At 39.4% G+C, this 24,262-nt stretch overlaps 2 protein-coding genes across 2 annotated transcripts in view; one reads left to right on the forward strand and one right to left on the reverse strand.

Annotated features, from left to right (window-relative positions):
* TFB1M (transcription factor B1, mitochondrial) overlaps positions 1–24,262 on the reverse strand; it is a 68,881-nt gene that overhangs the window by 14,198 nt on the left and 30,421 nt on the right. The gene's annotated exons all lie outside the window — the stretch shown is intronic.
* CLDN20 (claudin 20) lies at positions 11,589–12,901 on the forward strand (the record flags this gene model as incomplete). The annotated part of the gene is made up of 1 exon (XM_081251347.1): positions 11,589–12,901. The coding sequence occupies exon 1, from the start codon at positions 12,242–12,244 to the stop codon at positions 12,899–12,901; it is 660 nt and encodes a 219-aa protein (XP_081107473.1). The 5' UTR covers positions 11,589–12,241.

Below are 24,262 nucleotides of genomic sequence, written 5' to 3' on the forward strand. Positions count from 1 at the left end.
ACTATTAGAAGAGAAAAAGAAGGACACTACATAATGATCAAGGGATCGATCCAAGAAGAAGATATAACAATTGTAAATATTTATGAACCCAACATAGGAGCACCTCAATACTTAAGGAAAATACTAACAGCCATAAAAGGGGAAATTGACAGTAAGACATTCATAATAGGGGACTTTAACACCCCACTTTCACCAATGGAAAGATCATCCAAAATGAAAATAAATAAGGAAACACAAGCTTTAAATGATACATTAAACAAGATGGACTTAATTGATATTTATAGGACATTCCATCCAAAAACAACAGAATACACATTTTTCTCAAGAGCTCATGGAACATTCTCCAGGATAGATCATATCTTGGGTCACAAATCAAGCCTTGGTAAATTTAAGAAAATTGAAATTGTATCAAGTATCTTTTCCGACCACAACGCTATGAGACTAGATATCAATTACAGGAAAAGGTCTGAAAAAAAAACAAACACATGGAGGCTAAACAATACACTACTTAGTAATGAAGTGATCACTGAAGAAATCAAAGAGGAAATAAAAAAATGCCTAGAAACAAATGACAATGGAGACACGACGACCCAAAACCTATGGGATGCAGCAAAAGCAGTTCTAAGAGGGAAGTTTATAGCAATACAATCCTACCTTAAGAAGCAGGAAACATCTTGAATAAACAACCTAACCTTGCACCTAAAGCAATTAGAGAAAGAAGAACAAAAAACACCCAAAGATAGCAGAAGGAAAGAAATAATAAAAATCAGATCAGACACAAATGAAAAAGAAATGAAGGAAACGATAGCAAAGATCAATAAAACTAAAAGCTGGTTCTTTGAGAAGATAAAAAAATTGATAAACCATTAGCCAGACTCATCAAGAAAAAAGGGAGAAGACTCAAATCAATAGAATTAGAAATGAAAAAGGAGAAGTATCAACTGACACTGCAGAAATACAAAAGATCATGAGAGATTACTACAAGCAACTCTATGCCAATAAAATGGACAACCTGGAAGAAATGGACAAATTCTTAGAAATGCACAACCTACCAAGACTGAATCAGGAAGAAATAGAAAGTATGAACAGACCAATCACAAGCACTGAAATTGAAACTCTGATTAAAAATCTTCCAACAAACAAAAGCCCAGGACCAGATGGCTTCACAGGCGAATTCTATCAAGCATTTAGAGAAGAGCTAACACCTATCCTTATGAAACTCTTCCAAAATATAGCAGAGGGAGGAACACTCCCAAACTCATTCTACGAGGCCACCATCACCCTGATACCAAAACCAGACAAGGATGTCACAAAGAAAGAAAACTACAGGCCAGTATCACTGGTGAACATAGACGCAAAAATCCTCAACAAAATACTAGCAAACAGAATCCAACAGCACATTACAAGGATCATACACCATGATCAAGTGGGGTTTATTCCAGGAATGCAAGGATTCTTCAATATATGCAAATCAATCAATGTGATACACCATATTAACAAATTGAAGGAGAAAAACCATATGATCATCTCAATAGATGTAGAGAAAGCTTTCGACAAAATTCAACACCCATTTATGATAGAAACCCTGCAGAAAGTAGGCATAGAGGGAACTTTCCTCAACATAATAAAGGCCATATATGACAAACCCACAGCCAACATCGTCCTCAATGGTGAAAAACTGAAACGATTTCCACTAAGATCAGGAACAAGATAAGGCTGCCCACTCTCACCACTCCTATTCAACATCGTTTTGGAAGTTTTAGCCACAGCAATCAGAGAAGAAAAGGAAAAAAAAAGGAATCCAAATCGGAAAAGAAGAAGTAAAGCTGTCACTGTTTGCAGATGACATGATACTAGACATAGAGAATCCTAAAGATGCTACCAGAAAACTACTAGAGCTAATCAATGAATTTGGTAAAGTAGCAGGATACAAAATTAATGTACAGAAATCTCTGGCATTCCTGTACACTAATGATGAATTATCTGAAAATGAAATTAAGAAAACACTCCTATTTACCACTGCAACAAAAAGAACAAAATATCTAGGAATAAACCTACCTAAGGAGACAAAAGACCTGTATGCAGAAAATTATAAGACACTGAAGAAAGAAATTAAAAATGATACAAATACATGGAGAGATATACCATGTTCTTGGATTGAAAGAATCAACATTGTGAAAATGACTCTACTACCCAAAGCAATCTACAGATTCAATGCAATCCCTATCAAACTACCACTGGCATTTTTCACAGAACTAGAACAAAAAATTTCACAATTTGTATGGAAACACAAAAGACCCCGAATAGCCAAAGCAATCTTTAGAACGAAAAACGGAGCTGCAGGAGTCAGGCTCCCTGACTTCAGACTATACTACAAAGCTACAGTAATCAAGACACTATGGTACTGGCACAAAAAACAGAAAGATAGATCAATAGAACAGGATAGAAAGCCCAGAGATAACCCCACACACATATGGTCACCTTATCCTTGATAAACGAGGCAGGAATGTACACAGTAGAGAAAGGACAGCCTCTTCAGTAAGTGCTGCTGGGAAAACTGGACAGGTACATGTAAAAGTACGAGATTAGATCACTCCCTAACACGATACACAAAAATAAGCTCAAAATGGATTAAGGACCTAAATGTCAGGCCAGAAACTATCGAACTCTTAGAGGAAAACATAGGCAAACACCCTATGACATAAATCACAGCAAAATCCTTTTTGGCCCACCGCCTAGAGAAATGGAAATGAAAACAAAAATAAACAAATGGGACCTAATGAAACTTCAAAGCTTTTGCACAGCAAAGGAAACCATAAACAGGACCAAAAGACAACCCTCAGAATGGGAGAAAATATTTGCAAATGAAGCCACTGACAAAGGATTAATCTCCAAAATTTATAAGCAGCTCATGCAGCTCAGTAGCAAAAAAACAAACAACCCAATCCAAAAATGGGCAGAAGACCTAAGTAGACATTTCTCCAAAGAAGATATACAGACTACCAACAAACACATGAAAGAATGCTCAACATCATTAATCATTAGAGAAATGCAAATCAAAACTACAATGAGATATCATCTCACACAAGTCAGAATGGCCATCATCAAAAATTCTAGAAACAATAAATGCTGGAGAGGGTGTGGAGAAAAGGGAACACTCTTGCACTGCTGGTGGGAATGTGAATTGGTACAGCCACTATGGAGAACAGTATGGAGGTTCATTAAAACACTACAAATAGAACTACCATATGACCCAGCAATCACACTACTGGGCATATACCCTGAGAAAACCATAATTCCAAAAGGGTCATGTACCACACTGTTCACTGAAGCTCTATTTACAATACCTCAGAGATGGAAAAAAGCTAAGTGTACATCATCCGATGAATGGATAAAGAAGATGTGGCACATATATACAATGGAATATTACTCAGCCATAAAAAGAAACGAAATTGAGCTACTTGTAACGAGGTGGATAGACCTAGAGTCTGTCATACAGAGTGAAGTAAGTCAGAAAGAGAAAGACAAATACCGTATGCTAACACATATATATGGAATTCAAGACAAAAAAAAATGTCATGAAGTACCTAGCGGTAAAACAGGAATAAACACACAGACCTATTTGAGAATGGACTTGAGGATATGGGGAGGGGGAATGGTAAGCTGTGACAAAGCGAGAGGGAGGCATGGACATATATACACTACCAAACGTAAGGTAGATTGCTAGTGGGAAGCAGCCGCATAGCACAAGGAGATGAGCTCGGTGTTTTGTGACGGCCTAGAGGGGTGGGACAGGGAGGGTGGGAGGGAGGGAGATGCAAGAGGGAAGGGATATGGGAACAGATGTATATTTATAACTGATTTACTTTGTTATAAAGCAGATACTAATAAAAAAAAGATTACCAAAATATAGTCAAACAAAAAAACCAAAAAAACCCCCAAAGTTAGCAGAAGGAAAGAAATCAAAGATCAGATCAGAAATAAATGAAAGAGAAATGAAGGAAACGATAGCAAAGATCAATAAAACTAAAAGCTGTTTCTTTGAGAAGATGTACGAAGTTGATAAACCATTAACCAGACTCATCAAAAAAAAAAGGGAGAAAACTCAGATCAATAGAATTAGAAATGAAAAAGGAGAAGTATCAACTGACACTGCAGAAATACAAAAGATCATGAGAGATTACTACAAGCAACTCTATGTCAATAAATTGGACAACCTGGAAGAAATGGACAAATTCTTAGAAATGCACAACCTACCAAGACTGAATCAGGAAGAAATAGAAAGTATGAACAGACCAATCACAAGCACTGAAATTGAAACTCTGATTAAAAATCTTCCAACAAACAAAAGCCCAGGACCAGATGGCTTCACAGGCGAATTCTATCAAACATTTATAGAAGGGCTAACACCTATCCTTCTCAAACTCTTCCAAAATATAGCAGAGGGAGGAACACTCCCAATCATTCTATGAGGCCACCATCACCCTGATACCAAAACCAGACAAGGATGTCACAAAGAAAGAAAACTACAGGCCAATATCACTGGTGAACATAGATGCAAAAATCCTCAACAAAATACTAGCAAACAGAATCCAACAGCACATTACAAGGATCATACACCATGATCAAGTGGGGTTTATTCCAGGAATGCAAGGATTCTTCAATATACGCAAATCAATCAATGTGATACACCATATTAACAAATTGAAGGAGAAAAACCATATGGTCATCTCAATAGATGTAGAGAAAGCTTTTGAGAAAATTCAACACCCATTTATGATAGAAACCCTGCAGAAAGTAGGCATAGAGGGAACTTTCCTCAACATAATAAAGGCCATATAGGACAAACCCACAGCCCACATCGTCCTCAATGGTGAAAAACTGAAACGATTTCCACTAAGATTAGGAACAAGACAAGGTTGCCCACTCTCTCCACTCTTATTCAAGATAGTTTTGGAAGTTTTAGCCACAGCAATCAGAGAAGAAAAGGGAAAAAAAGGAATCCAAATCAGAAAAGAAGAAGTAAAGCTGTCATAGTTTGCAGATGACATGATACTATACGTAGAGAATCCTAAAGTTGCTACCAGAAAACTACTAGAGCTAATCAATGAATTTGGTAAAGTAGCAGGATACAAAATGAATGTACAGAAATCTCTGGCATTCCTGTACACTAATGATGAAAAATCTGAAAATGAAATCGAGAAAACACTCCCATTTACCATTGCAACAAAAGAATAAAATATCTAGGAATAAACCTACCTAAGGAGACAAAAGACCTGTATGCAGAAAATTATAAGACACTGATGAAAGAAATTAAAGATGATACAAATAGATGGAGAGATATACCATGTTCTTGGATTGAAAGAATCAACATTGTGAAAATGACTCTACTACCTGAAGCAATCTACAGATTCAATGCAATCCCTATCAAACTACCACGGGCATTTTTCACAGAACTAGAACAATAATTTCACAATTTGTATGGAAACACAAAAGACCCCGAATAGCCAAAGCAACCTTGACAACAAAAAACGGAGCTGGAGGAGTCAGGATCCCTGACTTTAGACTATACTACAAAGCTACAGTAATCAAGACAGTATGGTACTGGCACAAAAACGGATAGATAGATCAAAGGAACAGGATAAAAAGCCCAGAGATAAATCCACGCACATATGGTCACCTTATCTTTGATAAAGGAGGCAGGAATGTACAATAGAGAAAGGACAGCCTCTTCAATAAGTGGTGCTGGGAAAACTGGACAGGCACATGTAAAAGTATGAGATTAGATCACTCCCTAACACCATACACAAAAATAAGCTCAAAATGGATTAAAGACCTAAATGTCAGGCCAGAAACTATCAGACTCTTAGAGGAAAATATAGGCAGAACACCATATGACATAAATCACAGCAAGTTCCTTTTTGACCCACCTCCTAGAGAAATGGAAATAAAAACAAAAATAAACAAATGGGACCTAATGAAACTTCAAAGCTTTTGCACAGCAAAGGAAACCATAAACAAGACCAAAAGAGAACCCTCAGAATGGGAGAAAATATTTGCAAACGAAGCAACTGACAAAGGATTAATCTCCAAAATTTATAAGCAGCTCATGCAGCTCAATAGCAAAAAAACAAACAATTCAATCCAAAAATGGGCAGAAGACCTAAATAGACATTTCTCCAAGAAGATATACAGACTGCCAACAAACACATGAAAGAATGCTCAACATCATTAATCATTAGAGAAATGCAAATCAAACCTCAATGAGATATCATCTCACAGCAGTCAGAATGGCCATCACCAAAAAATCTAGAAACAATAAATCCTGGAGAGGGTGTGAAGAGAAGGGAACCCTCTTGCACTGCTGGTGGGAATGTGAATTGGTACAGTCACTATGGACAACAGTATGGAGGTTCATTAAAAAACTACAAATAGAACTACCATATGACCCAGCGATACCACTACTGGGCATACACCCTGAGAAAACCATAATTCAAAAAGAGTCCTGTACCAAAATGTTCATTGCAGCTCTATTTACAATAGCCCGGAGACGGAAACAACCTAAGTGTCCATCATCGGATGAATGGATAAAGAATATGTGCCACATATATACAACGGAATATTACACAGCCATAAAAAGAAATGAAATTGAGCTATTTGTAATGAGGTGGATGGACCTAGAGTCTGTCATACAGAGTGAAGTAAGTCAGAAAGAGAAAGACAAATACCGTATGGTAACACCTATATATGGAATTTAAGGGAAAAAAAGGTCATGAAGAACCTAGTGGTAAGACAGGAATAAAGACACTGACCTACTTGAGAATGGACTTGAGGATATGGGGAGGGGGAAGGGTTAAGCTTGGACAAAGTGAGAGAGTGGCTTGGACATATATACACCACCAAATGTAAAATAGATAGCTAGTGGGAAGTAGTCGCATAGCACAGGTAGATCAGCTCGGTGCTTTGTGACCACCTAGAGGGGTGGGATAGGGAGGGCGGGAGGGAGGGAGACGCAAGAGGGAAGAGATATGGGAACATATGTATATGTATACGTGATTCACTTTGTTATAAAGCAGAAACTAACACACCAGTGTAAAGCAATTATATTCCAATAAAGATGTAAACAAACAAACAAACAAACAAAAAAACCTTGGGTGTTTAGGAGGGAGGGCTGGAGAAGAGACATAAACTAAGGTAAAGATAAAAAGTTATCTAGGGAAGCCTCTGAACTGAAAAGATTTAATTCTCTTTAATATCCACATTGGAAGTAGATAATAATGTCAATGAATTATAGTTCTCTATACACCTCTACTTTCTAGCTCCTTTTTATACAAGATATTCTTCCTTGGGTTAAAGGCCTGTAGTTAATGAAAGTTCTTTGCGTTTCAGAAGTTTGCCTTTTTAAAACAGGCAGCTAATGTATTAGAAGGTAAGTGTTCTCATCAAGGCAGAAAAATAATCAAAAAGGTTTTGAAAATAGCAAAATGTACATTAAACCAAGCTTAATCCATTTACCCTCAGCAAGCTGCATTACGCTGGAGGTCAGAGCTGGGAGCAGACTGGTCCTTCCACCGGCCACCAGTCAGCCTCAGCACAGGTGAGTGTGCATGACAACCATGGCAAGGAGCAAAACAAGCCAAGACACTGAAGGGATCTGGTGGATTTCTTGATACAGCAGCAGTAACAGTGCTGTTAGGGGTAGTGCCTGAAATTCAACTCTACTTCACTCAGTACTTAGACAAAGAACTGTTTATATATCTCGATGAAATTAAATAAGTTTATAAAGCAAAATTACAACACTATGGCTAAAAACACAAATCTACAGGCATTAGATTTCTAAGAGGAGAAAACAATACGTATCTTGCTAAATGCCAGACTTAGAAAAGATGAAAACAAACCAACTAAAAACAACAAAAAATCCAGATAACTGAAACATGCATTTTTTTTTTTTTTACTATCTTTATTGGAATATAATTGCTTTACAGTGTTGTGTTTCTTTCTGCTGTATAACAAAGTGAATCAGCTATATGCATACGTATATCCTCATATCCCCTCCCTCTTGCCTCTCCCTCTGACCCTCCCTATCCCACCCCCCTAGGTGGTCGCAAAGCACCGAGCTGATCTCCCTGTGCTGTGTGGCTGCTTCCCTCTAGCTATCTATTATACTTTAGAAATCTTTCTCAGTGGAAAGATTAATAGAAGAAAATTCAGGATACCAACCGCCCTGCCCCCGCCAAACAAAAAGAAAACACTTGTAGGTTTACTGCTCAGATTCTAGTCAACAGCTGTTGCTGGGTTTTCTTTTTACTTTTATCAAGATATATATAAAACTGTCTTTTGAATGTTTAGTTTGAAAGTTACCAATTTTGTGAATCTTGATTTCAGACAAGTCAGAAGCACCAGAATAAACAGATAGTCTCAATTAACTATCACTTGCAAAGCACAGTCTAGTGAAAAATATTTCAGACCATATTCTTTAATCGGGGACATAAAATAATAAACGGTATCCCCCAACATAGATAAAAATTCAGAAATAAATTGTTAACTATGGACTAAAACATAATATTAAAAGAAAGTCTTTTTGTGAGCACCCAGATAATTCCTCCTCTGTATATAGTGACACAGAAGCATTTTCAGCTTTCAGGTTTCGACAAATCCTGTTGTAACAACAGCTCCCTCCCCTCCCCCACCTCTCTTTTCTGAATTCTCCCCCAGCTCAAAAAATGAGATGGGGAACCCGGTATTTATCTCCTGGCACCACCAGCAGTTTTCCCGGCTCGGATTTCTACGTTGCTCTTCATTTGCTACTTTCAAGTTAACCTCCTGGAGCTTCATCGCTAATATTCAGAAGCTGTGAACTGAGCCTCAGGTATGTGGCTCCTCTTCATCATGTCTTACTGGGGTTCATTTGAAGACAACTGACAGAAGAGAGTTAAGTCACTGAAGGCTACTGACAAAAGGTATGGAAAACGAGAAGCTTCCACAACGCTTCGGGACCTAAATATAGATCTTCAAGTAGAACTCGGTTTGAACTGTACGTTGTAAATCTGTTTCTAAATACTAGATTTGATATAAAGAAATCTTGTCTGGAAAACTGACTTTACATTTTAACGAAATCCCGTTCAGAATTCCTTTGGGAAATAGCTCATAAATTTAACATTATAGGTTCTATTCTATATGCCACAGATTTTGGAAGCACGAGAGAGTTCTCATTTAGAACCGTTTTCCATGCCTACTTTCACAGCATTTCACCACCACCGCCACCACCGCCGCCGCTGAAACAAAGTATGCCTTTATTCTCTACGAGACAGAAATCTGAGAGAACAGGCCACAAACTGTACCATGCTTGTGGCTGGAGGGGGAAAAAAAAGATTTCACAGCAATATAGCTAAGATGCCAGTATATTTTTTACAAAGGGAAAAAAGAGTGACCTTCATTTTGGAGAACAAATTCTTTCTGCGTAAGTTCTCCATGCAGAAGAAAGCACTTAAAGTCCAATATTCAATAGTAAGTGAGCACTATGCTAACGGAATGCAGCGTCATATTGTTTACGCTGATTTTGGCCATCTGTAATTTATCACTGCCAGCACTTGTTAATTAAGATGAACAAGCTGTCTCCAAGTCTGAATTACACTGGAATTTATAAAATGTATTGGTTAATGGGAAGAAAAGAGTTATAATTGGGAAGCTGAGCAGAGACTGATCAACACATAAAGGTTACTCAACCAAAGGAAAGAGAAAGAAAGAAAGGAGATGCTCGTAGGGCATGCTAACAGCAGTCTCGCTCTTGAAGAACCCCTTAAGCCGAAAATGGTCCGGGAAGGTAGTAATTGAGTGAGTTGGCTGGAGGCTGAAATGTTAAAACCCAAACCTGAAAACAGCTATTATGAAACTATAAATATGTGCTTCATTTTTTTTTCTAGAAACTTTAACTTTCATTCTATTTTGGTCTCAGATATGAAAAGAAACTTGGAAAACAGAAAAAGAATGAACTGTAGGCAGGCAAAGCCAAGGCACTTTGATGCTTACAGTGAAACTGACTCTAAGAATTCAAAATCTCAGGGAAATCTCCTGAAACTATAGAATTTACATTTTAGGATTATGAACAAAAATAGAACAATGGAATTCAGATAGCCCAGGATTTAACCTCTTAGGGAATCAATGTTATAACTATATTAAACTGTACAACTGTATTAAAAGTAACACAGGCATGGATTCACATTACTGCAGACATTTCACAAAAGCCACGCATCAACCTCCTTGCTGAGTCTCTGAAGCTACGCCACTTGCTCATTTGCTCTATTAATTCCCTCTGGAGTCTTTTTTCTGTGTGAGAAAGGGAGTGAGTGAGGGGATGGTTAACAGTGCTTTGTCTTTAGATGTAGCATTCTCCCTGCTTCCCACAGGAAGTACACAGGAGGATTTCACCCGGAATTACTGTGGTAAAAGGGGACAAGGGTGCAAGGTGCAGTGACATGGGAAGAGGTGGGGAAGGGGGCACTGCCGATCCTGCCGCTGAGGTCTGTGTGGCGTGGGGTGATCTACTACCTAAGTGTCCTAATCTGAAACAACGCTGATGGCCAAGATTACATCTATGGTTTCTTTCAGCTCTAAGTTCCTATGAAAACAAATGAAATCGGCCTAAGGAAGGAAGAGAAAAAAAATCCAGATGTCATTAAATATCAATTGTCACGTGACGTAATATAAATTTTAGAAATACTAATAACAATGTCAATTGTAATTTACTGAGTACTTTCTATGGGTTAGACATTGTTCTACACCCTTTAAAATTCTTTCATATATATAACTCCATGATATAGATACTATAATCCTCCCTGCTTTCCAGAAGAGAATACTGAGGCACAGAGAGGTTCTGGAAAGCCAAGATTTGATCCAAGTGCTTTAGATTCAGAGCTCATACTGCCTTTTGTGACAAATACATGAATCATGACAGAGCCATTCTAATACATCACTCAAAAATTCAGAAACACAAAAAGGTCAATATCGCTGTATTTCAGAAACCATTATATTTTCCTCAAGGAAGGCAGTAAGTGCTGCCTGATTAAAACACAGCACGTCACAAAGCAAGTGCTATCTTTTCCCTCTTACTAAACGGAAGGAAGGAAGGGAGGGAGAGAGGAAGGAAGGGAGGGAGAGAGGAAGGAAGGAAGGGAGGGAGAGAGGAAGGAAGGGAGGGAGAGAGGAAGGAAGGGAGGGAGAGAGGAAGGAAGGGAGGGAGAGAGGAAGGGAGGGAGGGAGAGAGGAAGGGAGGGAGGGAGGGAGGAAGGAAAAAAGTGTGAATTATTTTTGAATCTCTCTCGTCCAAATAATGAGGTGGTTACTTCTGGTACGTATTTGCAAGATTCAATGTCACTACTTCTGAATCGTTTCGAATAACCGGTTTTACAACAGACTACTTCATTTGGGTCAGGGAACGATTCTGGTCCCAACTAGAAAGGATCTCACATTCTCCTAAGCAAGACAGTGGCTTAATTGTTTCAGTTTTGAGTAACCTGTACCTGAAGGGAAACAGCTGCTCACCTAGGTAAGGATTTTGCAAGCTGGAAATAAGAGATAATCATGCCAGTGACTTTGATTTCTTTTACTACTTTCTTCTCCTTCTTAAACAATTCACCTGGGCCATGTGAATGACACATGGAGAGTATCTGATACATTTTTAAAAATAAAATCATTTTTTGAATGCTTCAAACTTTTCTAATATATATTTATAAATCATTTTTGACAGATGGGTTTAAACTACTCTTATTACCTATAGAGTATTTCAACTAGAAATAAGGTTTTAAAACCTGTAATACTATTAAAATTCTGTATCAGATATCCTACAGCTGGCGTTCCATGTCTAAATCTCCTAACAAGTCACACAGACAACTTCAGCAGAGCTTAAATTTTAAATAAAAGAACGCAGTGGACAGCCCTCTCCTTTACGCCATGTATCAAGCACCACCCAACCAAAATCACCCAGGACAATGGCAGCCTCTGTGCGCCTGGTGTGAGCTTTTCTCCTGGGAAGCAGTGTCCTCGTCCACTGCTGGGACCTATTCAGATGGGTTCTCAGCTCCCACTGCACACAGAAGTCTTTTTGTTTTTCCTTTCTTTCAACCCTGATTTTGTCTTCTTTCCCCAGCCTTTTGTTACTTCGTTCTCCACTGTACAGAAATAGCTACAATTCTGACCGAGAGCCATCAGGATTTTCCAGGAGGACAAAGGTAACGGTGACGTTATGACCTCGGCGGGTCTCCAGCTCCTTGCTTTTGCCCTGGCCTTATCTGGGGTCTCTGGAGTGCTCATGGCCACCCTGCTGCCCAACTGGAAGGTGAATGTGGATGCGGGCTCCAACATCATCACGGCCATCGTGCAGATGCAAGGGCTGTGGATGGACTGCACGTGGCACAGCACCGGGATGTTCAGCTGCACCTTGAAGTACTCCGTCCTGGCCCTCCCCACCCACGTGCAGGCCGCTCGGGCCGCCATGGTCCTGGCCTGTGTCCTGTCTGCCGTGGGGATCTGCGCTGCCACAATGGGGATGAAATGCACTCGCTTAGGAGGGGACGTGGAAACCAAGTGTTACGCTCGTTTTGCTGGGGGAGTCTGCTTCATGTCTGCGGGGATCTCTGGTTTAATACCGACGGTGTGGTACACAAAGGAGATCATAGCAAACTTTGTGGATGTGGCAGTTCCAGAAAGCAACAAACATGAACCCGGAGGAGCTGTCTACATTGGATTCATTTCGGCCATGCTGCTGTTGATCTCTGGCATAATTTTCTGCACATCCTGTATAAAAAAGAATTCGGAAGCTTGGCTCCACCCATCCAAGCAGCAGCCCATCTCTACCACACAGCCAGAGGACCATTTAGCATACAGCCTGAAGGATTATGTGTGAATAACTGTATGATGCACATGACTTAGGTGCCTGCTGTGATTTCTGCCTTTATTTTAGATTAAATACAAGAATTGTGCTTACCTTTCTCTACAAAGGATGTAAAATACTTAAAAAATGAAGTTGTTCAAAATGCCAACAAACTTCATGTACAATTATAGCTGCTTTAGATGAGTTTTCCATTATTGTTGTCATGTTTTACCTAAAGGTTTATAATGGAAAGAGGTTCTGATTATATTAATAAGGCAATGAATTGATGGCTTTTTCCCCCCCCTTTTAAGATAAATTGTGGATACATCTTCCTAACTGGTACTTCATTGGATTTTATAAAAGAGCTCCATTGCCAAGTAGAAAAAGCACCTCGTCCTGGTGTTAACCCAGGATACCCTCTGCTTTTGCTCCCTCTCCTCGGCCACCCCACGGTCACCTGCTTCTGTTTTCGAGCCCCTCGACAGGCCTGCGCCTTACGACGCACAGAGGAGCAGCCCGCCCCCTTCACAGGATGTCCAAGCCGGCCACCCCCAGTCCCCACCTACTGTCTTCTCCCCAGCTCTGTTGACACTTTAGGAAAAATATCTCCATATAATATGGCATTCAGAGATTAGGCAGGAATAAAGAAAAGAAATCGGTAAATGCTACAGCAGCAAGGCAAAACCAAACCAAACCCAAACTGAAATCTCTAGGACTTGTAAAGCATCAAGTACAAGCTAAGTGAAAACAGGAAGAGTTTGTTTTAAAATGGCTTAAGAACTGCCCTGTTCTGGCTGCTAAGAAGAGGATTCTCCAGATTAAGTTCATTTACCTCTACCATTTTTGATTTACCCCTATCATTTAATATCGCACTGATAAGTATCTGGATGATAAAGGTTACTTTCAAGTTGTCATTTTTTTTCTTTTAGGTTTGACTCATGTTAACAAAAATGTTTTTATAAATGAGCTGCTTCAATTGGTTAATGGACGTGAAAAGAATTCTTAAAGAATAAAGGATGCTTTAAAAGATGTTAAATTATGATATGTAAGTCAAACACTTTATAAGAAAATAAAAATTGAATTTTCTAATGTGCAAAGGTAACACTGTACACTGTTGTTTCTAACAATTTATTTGTTCATTTACGCTTAGGTATTGTTCATAATACAGTGGTAAAGGGGAAAAAGGCTACTTCATTGTACATTAATAACTCATGAAGTGGGAAGTTACCTTTCATGTGAGTAAATAATTTTGGATTGTGCATACAGACATACAGACTAAAATATTTTATACCTATTTTATTTGGTACATCATTCTCTTCTGTATCATCATCATTACATATTAACAGAATAGCTAAAAATAAAGGTACGATTTCACATGGGAATTAGGAAGGCATTGAAAGTATATACTGCTGGACTTCCCTGGTGGCACAGTGGTTAAGAATCCGCCTGCCAATGCAAGGGACACGGGTTTGAGCCCTGGTCCGGGAAGATCCCACATGCCGCGGAGCAACTAAGCCCGTGCACCACAACTACTGAGTCTGCGCTCTAGAGCCCGCAAGCCACAACTACTGAGCCCATGTGCTACAACTACTGAGCCCATGCGCCACAACTACTGAAGCCCTAGAACGAGAAAACACCGCAATGAGAAGCCCACGCGCTGCCGTGAAGAGCAGACCCTGCTTGCCTCAACTAGAGAAAGCCCGCGCACAGCAACGAAGACCCAACGCAGCCAAAAATTTGAATTAGAAAGTACATATTCCTTTTGAGTAGTCAAAATACTTTCTAAACAAATGCCATCTATATTTTTAGCTATATGACTTGAGAATATACTGACTTTACTGACGTTTGAGGATTTCCATCATAGCCTATAATTTTGCAGAACCCTGTTGCATATTTCTTACCTCCAGTAACTGTGTTCATTTCATTGTGCTTCATACATATAAAAAAAAGTGTCATCTGCAAAATGCAATTTTGTTTCTTCCTTCCTTGGATTTATAATACTTATTGCTTATTTTATTCTTGAGTACATATGAAAGCATAACATGTTAAATTAGATTGTAACAGTAAATACTCTTATTTCTATTCAACACTTTTTTTATCTGATATTTAAGGAGGGCAACTCAGGTATTTTTTCTAATTATAAAACTGGTTTTCAGTTTACATATTTATTTTGCACTCATCCACTTTCAAAAAGCATTTGAGTCAACTTACAATAAAACTGCTGGCCCAATAAACAGAAAAACTAAAAGATAAAGAAGGTTAACATTACAAAGAAAAGGAAGAGAGAAAGAATGCTAGTAAATAATCCTGGTTAAAGGTTGCTGAAGCAATTAAATATGAAATGTAGTTTAGAACTTCCCACACCACCAAGTCGGAGAAGGCCACATAGGCATCTGATAGCTTTGTCTCCTGGAGGAAACCAACAGAGGCCGTTGTTGGTGCCATACTGCCCCGCCCCACCATTCACCAGCTGTTCTGAGTGCTGGGTGCTAATGGCTCATAGATGTGGAGCCGCCTCTACTGCAAGGTGAGGGCACCAACTGTCCCTAGGAGGTAGCCAGGAGCCAGACCGACTGGCAATGGTACAACAGCCGCCCCTTGCCTCAAGGGAGGACAAAACCTGTGGGGCAATTTGTGCCCCCGAGCTCCCCTTCAGACCTCATCCTGGGACCCCCGTGGGACCAGGCTGAAGCTACGTCTCCAAGTGAAACAATACCCTTGCTTAGCTTTTGCCCTGCCTTGGCCGGCTTCCCTCACTCCTTCTCTTCAGAGGCTCCTCAATACATCACTTTCCCAAAAATCCTTACCCCAACCTCTGCTTCTAGGAAGCCAGACCGAATACAAAAGACTATTAGTTAACAGAAAAATATTAGTCTTCTGACCTTATGTCCAAAGGACTTTCAAATACAGGGTAGAAGACAGCAGAGGTAACAGCCTCAATATCAGATTCAAAAAACACTAAAGCATGAAAAATGGCTGTTTCTTATGTGGACCCATCCATTTACTAAGCTTATTTGACCAGAGGTTGAGGCCCCAATAGCTGGGGGCAAGCGTAGCTGAAAGCTTCTAAAATGCTGTTCTCAAAGGTCATGCGTGGATGCCCCAAAGTGTGACCTTTTCTTTATGTCACAGGTGTAGCATCATTAATTCATCTAAGATTGTACTGACACAATTTATGCTTTAAATCTGTACCGTCTTTGGGAGTCACTTGCTCCATGTGCCATACTTCTAAATAGGCAAAACTATATATAAATTATATGTATGTCTTGAAAGTTATAATCCACATTATTATATCAGGATATAACAACTTAGTCCATAAATATTTGTTTATAATCATAACAGTAAGATCTACCTTTCACTGACTGCCTCCCTGTGTGAGATACTCCTGTTAGGCACTGTAAATTGATTATTTCTATCCCTCAACAACAGTCCTTTAAGGGTGGCATTATTGCCCCAATTTGATGTATTGTTAACTTATCAGCTTATTAACATGACCAAGTTCTCATAACTAGGAGCGCTGGAATTCCAGGAGGCCCAGCTGACTTCAAAGTACTTCTAGTTCTTCCACTGCTGTGTACTGCCTCTGTTGTATCAATCAAAAGAGCCTGTTGCAATTCTCAGATTGTATCTAAGTGACTTTTCTACTAGGGTGGGGTACAGGACAGTGGTGTGGGAAGGATCACCAGACCCATGACCGCAATTTATAAAAGAAAAAAGATGACATAGAATTTTGAGGGACTAGCTAATGGCTCAGGATTTCTCACACTTGAGTATGGTTGTCCCTCAGTATCTGTGGGGGACTGGTTCCAGGAACCCCACAGATACCAAAATCAGAGGACACTCAAGTCCCTTATATAATGTGGCATAGCATTTGCACAGAACCTACACACATCTTCCCATGTACTTTCAATCATCTCTAGGTTACTTATAATACCTAATACAATGTAAATGGTATGTAAATAAATAGTTGTCCTGTATTTGGCAAATTCAAGTTTTGCTTTTTGGAACATCCTGGAATTTATTTTTCTTGACTATTTTTAATCTGGGTGTTGGTTGAATCCACCAATGTGGAACCCGTGGATACGGAGGGCCGACTGTAATGTGCAGACTAGTTGAAATAAAAATTACTGTGGAGGGCTTCCCTGGTGGCGCAGTGGTTGAGAGTCCGCCTGCCGATGCAGGGGACACGGGTTCGTGCCCCGGTCTGGGAAGATCCCACATGCCGCGGAGCGGCTGGGCCCGTGAGCCATGGCCGTTGAGCCTGCGTGTCCAGAGCCTGTGCTCCGCAACAGGAGAGGCCACAGCAGTGAGAGGCCCGCGTAACGCAAAAAAAAAAAAATTACTGTGGAACCCCAGAAATATATGAATTTTCAGGGGTCTTCAGATGCCAGCTTGAGAAACTTCAGAAACAAGTCTTACGTTCTCATGGAAGCATTTTTGAACTGTGAATTTGCACTGCAAAAGAGACATTTTGTTTTCTAATTGGTAAAATAATTTTATGAACTCAACAGTGAAATTAAAATACAAAATTTTTTAAATTCTAACTTAAAAATCCATATACTACAAACTCTAGTAGTTTAAGAAACATTAGAGTAGACCAGTTAGTCTAATTTTAAGAACGTAAGAGGCTGTGTTTTCTGTAAATAGAAAAGAATTTAGGGTTCAAACTTTGGGGACTGGGCTAGAGAAGTTAATGAGAGGGAAGAATTTGGCAAGAATTGAGCTCAACTACTTAGAGCAGGGTGTAGTTGTAATAGCTCCACAGAGTGAGGGTTCTGCCATTAAAGCTTGATTAAGTTAGTTAATATAAAGACTGATAATTAGAAGGGTTAACCGATTCTCACAGGAAAAATTCTAAGATGGTTATAAATAAGCCCTTCTTGTTATATCACACAGGAAATTCTCCATATCTATTCTTAGAGTTTTGGTTGAGAATAAGCATTGAATTTCAGTAAACTTTTTCTGAGCATATTTTACCTGTGTTATGTTTATGACTTTCTCTTATTGCGTTTAAAAGGGTTTAGCCAGAGGGACACCCTTGTACTGTTATTTTTATCATCTCTGTACGAACTCTTCCCCTTTCTTATTTAAGAAAATGAATTTTTTAAAATGCGCTCAATGTAACTATCAGTCAAATATTTCCTGGCTTTCCTCAGAGCATTCCTGATTTGCCCTAATATGGTAAAACTACTTCAGAGCAGCAGCATATTCTTTTACAACTAAAATTTAATCATTTGATTTATTGTTTTTCTTTATCATAATACATTCTCTCTCCTCTTTGAAAACTGCTTTCCTAGATTAAAAATAAATCCTCTGCATGTAGTATTTACAACACGATGAAAAGCACATATAGAAAATTGCTATGAGTATGTTTAATTTGCCAAAAAGCAAACATCCTCAATAAAAAGAGAATCAAAGACATAGCTAGCTTTTTAACAAATAACAGTTTCATAAGACCTTAACCCTGGAGGAAAAGTACTTTAACTCTATGTGGATCTTATCCCTAAATCAAAGATACAGTTGACAATAACCTCTAAACACCATCAATTACTCTCAGACAATAACCTCTAAACACCATCAATTACTCTCAACTACGTAACTAAAACAAAGAGTTAGAAACTTTCCACTAAAAATATTCTAATATCTACCCTGAGAAACCCTTGGTAAAATTTAGATGTCTAAAGATTCTGGATTACAGCAATCACCATAACTTTAAAAGCCTAAAAGTAAAGATAGTGGTTTCTGATATAACTGGCTCTTATACTACTGAAAACGTTATACACACATATATATGAACTACGAGAAGAGAGAAGGCTATATGGTGACTTGGTTTTCTTCATTACAATGGCCACCCATTCTAGGATAAAAAAAAATCCCTGAGAGCACCACTGTGTTAAATCTGATTATGATCTATATCTCCAATCATTAAGTTCTGTCTAGGATCTAATAGGATCTATTATTTTAGAAGAAGTCATTTACAATATCTGAAAGCTTGAGATGCTGAAGGGAGGTAATACTGACCTTGATTTAGAAAAAGCTGACAATTAAATCTGTTATAAAAGTGGAAGATGGACTGAATTCCTAAAGTCACCCGAAAGCATGGCTAACTGTGGTCGACAACATGGCAGAGCGTGGAAGGTGGCAGCAAAGGCCATGGAGATGCCTCAGATCACCGTTCAATTTGTACAAACAGGTCAAACGTTATTGGTCAGGGGCTCCATTCTAAATCTATAACTTACGTCTATACCTAAATCTAAAAACCAGATGATTTGTTCACGATATCTACTTATATTAGCTAATGTCAAATAACGTAAGGGAAACTTTGCAAGACTTTAGAGTTGAGAGTTTCAGCAAGAAGAAAGCTGTTCCTCACTAGCTGTGCACTCCCTGAAGGCAGATATCTGACTGGGCTACCGCTCCTGTCACCACCCCCTCTCTGCCTAGCTAGGGCTTTTCATGCGGCTGGGGCTCAGGATATCTTCAATGAAGAAATAAATAAGTTTTTATAGCACACGTCCTGTAGTAACTCATCCAGCAGTGCTTTTGCTAAACTAGACACTGGCTTACTGATTTGTACTTTTGTCAGAGAAGCTTGGTTTCTGTAATTAGCACTTACTCTTCTGTGATTAGCATATAACAGTCAGAGTCTAGTTTAATATCCAACTAGTTTTCCACAGATGACTGATCACAAGTAATACTGTCAAAACAAGGTCTCTCGAAGAAGTGGGGGAAAAGTCATGATAAATATAATATGTTCGGATCTTTAAAGTGACATCAGCATCCTGGCAGCATGAGTTGTCTCTTTTTCTCTCCCTTTTTATATACAATTCATCATTCATAACCGAACAGAAAAAAGTGCCTCTGCATATTACACCGGACCAACCAGGAGATTTCCACCCACCTGTGTTTCAGGAAGTAGACAGACAGGACCGGGAAGGGGGCTGTGGACCCCAGGAAGGCAGTAAGCCTGCCCCACACCCAGCACCTTGACGGGGGTGGGGTGGGGGGAAGTGAAACTGGCGACTGAAAACCGCAGCAGACGCTCAGGGAGACAGAGAACTTGCGGAGGTCCAGCCAGACAGAGGGAGAACCAGGCACGCCACCGGAGCGGGATAAAGACAAGCGTGGAGCTGAGAAGGAAGAACTCAGGAGTGAGCCCCCCCTCCCTCCCTAGAGCAACACAGCAACGTGCTGGGCTTTCACCAGGACAGTGGTGACCTCCCCTCACAGAGGAGGTGGAAAGAGAAAGGGGCGAGTAACCGACCTCCCAGCTGCACAGATCGCAACTAGATGGACCTGCTTCTCTCCAGCAGCGTCTGGATTTCTGAGGAGGGACCTCCATGACTGGGACGAGGGAGAGGAAAGGGAAAGAGGCAGACAGGAATAACAGAGCATGGAAGGTGCTGTTCTCTGCTGTCTGCCTTGGGATTTCAGCAAGGGGTCTGCCATGGACCTCTGGGAGGACTCCCACTCGAGGACCGTCCCTACTGGGCTGTGAGCACTCAGAGCCTCAGGTGCTAAGCCCAAACCTTCCGCTGCTCTGCCACCGACTTTTTCTACCCAATTTTTTTTTTTTTAATACCCCCTTCAGAGTGCAGCCCCGAAGCCAGATGAGGTCAAGAGAAACCAAAAACTTGAGCTATAGCGCCACCTTCTGGAAAACAAAAGAAGGGTTTCTATTTGCCAGTCTTACTTTAACAAAAGTAAAATTAAGTGTGCTACTTCAAATGAGATGGCAGAGGCACAAATCATCAAACACGATGAAAAACTGGTAACATGGTATTCACAAAAAGAAAATGGTAATTCCCCAGTAACTAAACTCAAAGGCACAGAATACTGTAATCTAACTTACAAGGAATTCAAAACAGCTGTTACGATGAAATTCAATGAGCTACAAGTAAACTCAGAAAGGCAATTCGATGAACTCAGGAATAAAACGAGTAAACAGAAGGAGTTCTTTACCAGAGAGATTGAAATTTTAAAAAAGAACCAAATTCTGGAGCTGAAGAATTCAATGAATGATATGAAAAATACATTAGAGAGCTTAAGAAATAGGGCAGATCAGACCAAAGAAAGAATTAGCAACTTGGAAGACAGGAATTTAGAAATGACTCAGGAGTGAGAACTAAGGTTCTTAAAAAGTGAAGAAATCCTAGGAGAGCTATCAGATATGATGAGAAAAACAAATATAAGAATAATCGGTCTTCCTAAAGGAGAAGAGAGCAGAAAATGTATTTAGAGAAATAATTGCTGAGAACTTCTCAAACCTGGGGAAAGAATTAAGCATACATGTCCAAGAAGCTAATAGAATACCCTATCACCTCAATGCAAAAAGACCTTACCCAAGATACATCATACTGAAACTGTCAAAAATCAATGATAGACTGTATATCTTCTTTGAAGAAATGTCTATTTAGGTCTTCTGCCCATTTTTGGATTGGGTTGTTTGTTTTTTTTGCTATTGAGCTGTATGAGCTGCTTATAAATTCTGGAGATTAATCCTTTGTCAGTTGCTTCATTTGCAAATATTTTCTCCCTTTCTGAGGGTTGTCTTTTGGTCTTGTTTATGGTTTCCTTTGCTGTGCAAAAGCTTTGAAGTTTCATTAGGTCCCATTTGTTTATTTTTGTTTTTATTTCCATTTCTCTAGGAGGTGGGTCAAAAAGAATCTTGCTGTGATTTATGTCAGAGTGTTCTGCCTATGTTTTCCTCTAAGAGTTTGATAGTTTCTGGCCTTACATTTAGGTCTTTAATCCATTTTGAGCTTATGAAGATATAGAGACTGCCAACGAACACATGAAAGAATGCTCAACATCATTAATCATTAGAGAAATGCCAATCAAAACTACAATGAGATATCATCTCACACAAGTCAGAATGGCCATCATCAAAAACTCTAGAAACAATAAATGCTGGAGAGGGTGTGGAGAAAAGGGAACACTCTTGCACTGCTGGTGGGAATGTGAATTGGTACAGCAACTATGGAGAACAGTATGGAGGTTCCTTAAAAAACTACAAATAGAACTACCATATGACCCAGCAATCCCACTACTGGGCATATACCTTGAGAAAACCATAATTCAAAAAGGGTCATGTACCAAAATGTTCATTGCAGCTCTATTTGAAATAGCCCGGAGATGGAAAAAGCTAATTGTCCATCATCCGATGAATGGATAAAGAAGATGTGGCACATACATACAATGGAATATTACTCAGCCATAAAAAGAAACGAAACTGAGCTACTTGTAATGAGGTGGATAGACCTAGAGTCTGTCATACAGAGTGAAGTAAGTCAGAAAGAGAAAGACAAATACAGTATGCTAACACATATATATGGAATTTAGGGGAAAAAAAAATGTCATGAAGAACCTAGGGGTAAAACAGGTCTAAAGACACGGACCTACTTGAGAATGGACTTGAGGATATGGGGAGGGGGAAGGGTAAGCTGTGACAAAGCGAGAGAGAGGCATGGACATATACACTACCAAACGTATGGTAGATAGCTAGTGGGAAGCATCCGCACAGCACAGGGAGATCAGCTCGGTGCTTTGTGACCGCCTGGAGGGGTGGGATAGGGAGGGTGGGAGGGAGGGAGACGCAAGAGGGAAGGGATATGGGAACAGATGTATATGTATAACTGATTCAATTTGTTATAAAGCAGAAACTAATAAAAAAAATCTATGATAGAGAAAGAATCTTAAAGGCAGCCGGGGGTGGGAAGGAAAGTAACCTACAAAGGAACTGCCACTAGGCTATTAGCAGATTTCTCAGCAGAAACACTACAGGCCAGAAGAGAATGGAATGACATATTCAAAGTGTTGAAAGATAAAAACTGCCAGCCAGGAATACTTTATCCAGCAAAGTTATCCTTCAAGCATAATGAACAAATAAAGGCTTTCCCAGAGAAACAAAAACTGAGGGAGTTCACCACTAGACCTGCCTTGCAAGAAATACTGAAAGGAATTCTTCAAGCTAAAATAAAAAGACACTAATAATGACATAAAAGCAACAAAAGAAAGCACACAATACTCTTGCAAAGGTGAAAAACAGTCAGAATTAGAAAACTTTATATTAGAATGGTGTGTTAACCACAATTATAGCATAAAGGCTCAAGGAAAAGAATATTAAGGATAACTGTAGTTATTACAATTTATCTGTGAATCCACAGCATAAAAAGTGAGATATCAAAGATATAAAAGAGGAAGAATGAAAGGGTGGAAACTTTATAGACAAAGATAAGGTGCTATCAGCATAAAAAGAAGTGTTTTGTTTCTGAGATGTTTTACGTCAACCACATGGCAACCACAGAGCCAAACTCTAGAGGAGAGTCATGAAAGATAAAAAAGGGAAGACTGAGCAAAATGACCATGGAAACCCACCACGTTAGAAAGGCAGACAGAAACAGAGAGGCAAAAGGAACAATGTTGATACAAAATAACCAGAAGGCAAACGGTAAGACTGCAGAAGTAAATCCTTGTACGTCAATCATCACTCTAGGGGAGTGGGGGGTCCGAGCCCACCATCTCGGGCGTCAATCATCACTCCAAATATAAATGGGCTGCATTCACCAAGCAAAAGGTACACAATGACTGCATGGATTAAAAAAACAAAACCCAACTGTATGCTGCCTACAGGAAGCTCATTTCGGCTCTAAAGACACACATAGGCTCAAAGGGAAGGAATGGAAGTGGAAACCAAAAGACAGTGGGTAGAGCCACACGTGTATCAGACAAAATAGACTTCAAGCCAAACAATGATAACACGAGACAAACAAGGTTGTTATGTAACGAGAAAAGGGTCAAGACATCTTGAAGATATTGACATAATAGTTGTAAATATATATACACTCAGCACTGGAGCACTGAAATATATTAAGCAAATACAGTAAGTCCCCTACATACAAACCTTCAAGTTGCGAACTTTCAAAGATGCGAACGTGCCCCTGTGTGCCAGCTGTTGTGCTGTACTACTGTACTTTTCAAGGTACTGTACTGTAAGATTAAAAGTGTTTTTAAAAATTTTTGTGGGTTTTTTTAATGTATTATTTGTGTGAAAAGTATTATAAACCTATTACAGAACAGTACTATAGAGCCGACTGTGTTAGTTGGGTACCTAGGCTTTGTTGGACTTAGGAAAAACTGGACTTAAGAACACACTCTCGGAATGGAACTCATTCGTATGTAGGGGACTTACTGTACTAACATATCCAAAGGGAGAAATAGACAACAATGCAATAATATGCCACTGTCAGCAATGGATAGATCATCCAGACAGAAAATCAACAAGGAAATGTTGGAAACCATACTCTAGAACAAATGGACTTAAACATATAAAGAATATTCCACACAACAGTAGCAAAATACACATTATTCTCGAGTGCACATGGAACGTTTTCA

Source organism: Mesoplodon bidens (genome assembly GCF_964165515.1).
Source record: "Mesoplodon bidens genome assembly, chromosome: 12".
Classification (NCBI taxonomy): Eukaryota; Metazoa; Chordata; class Mammalia; order Artiodactyla; family Ziphiidae; genus Mesoplodon; species Mesoplodon bidens.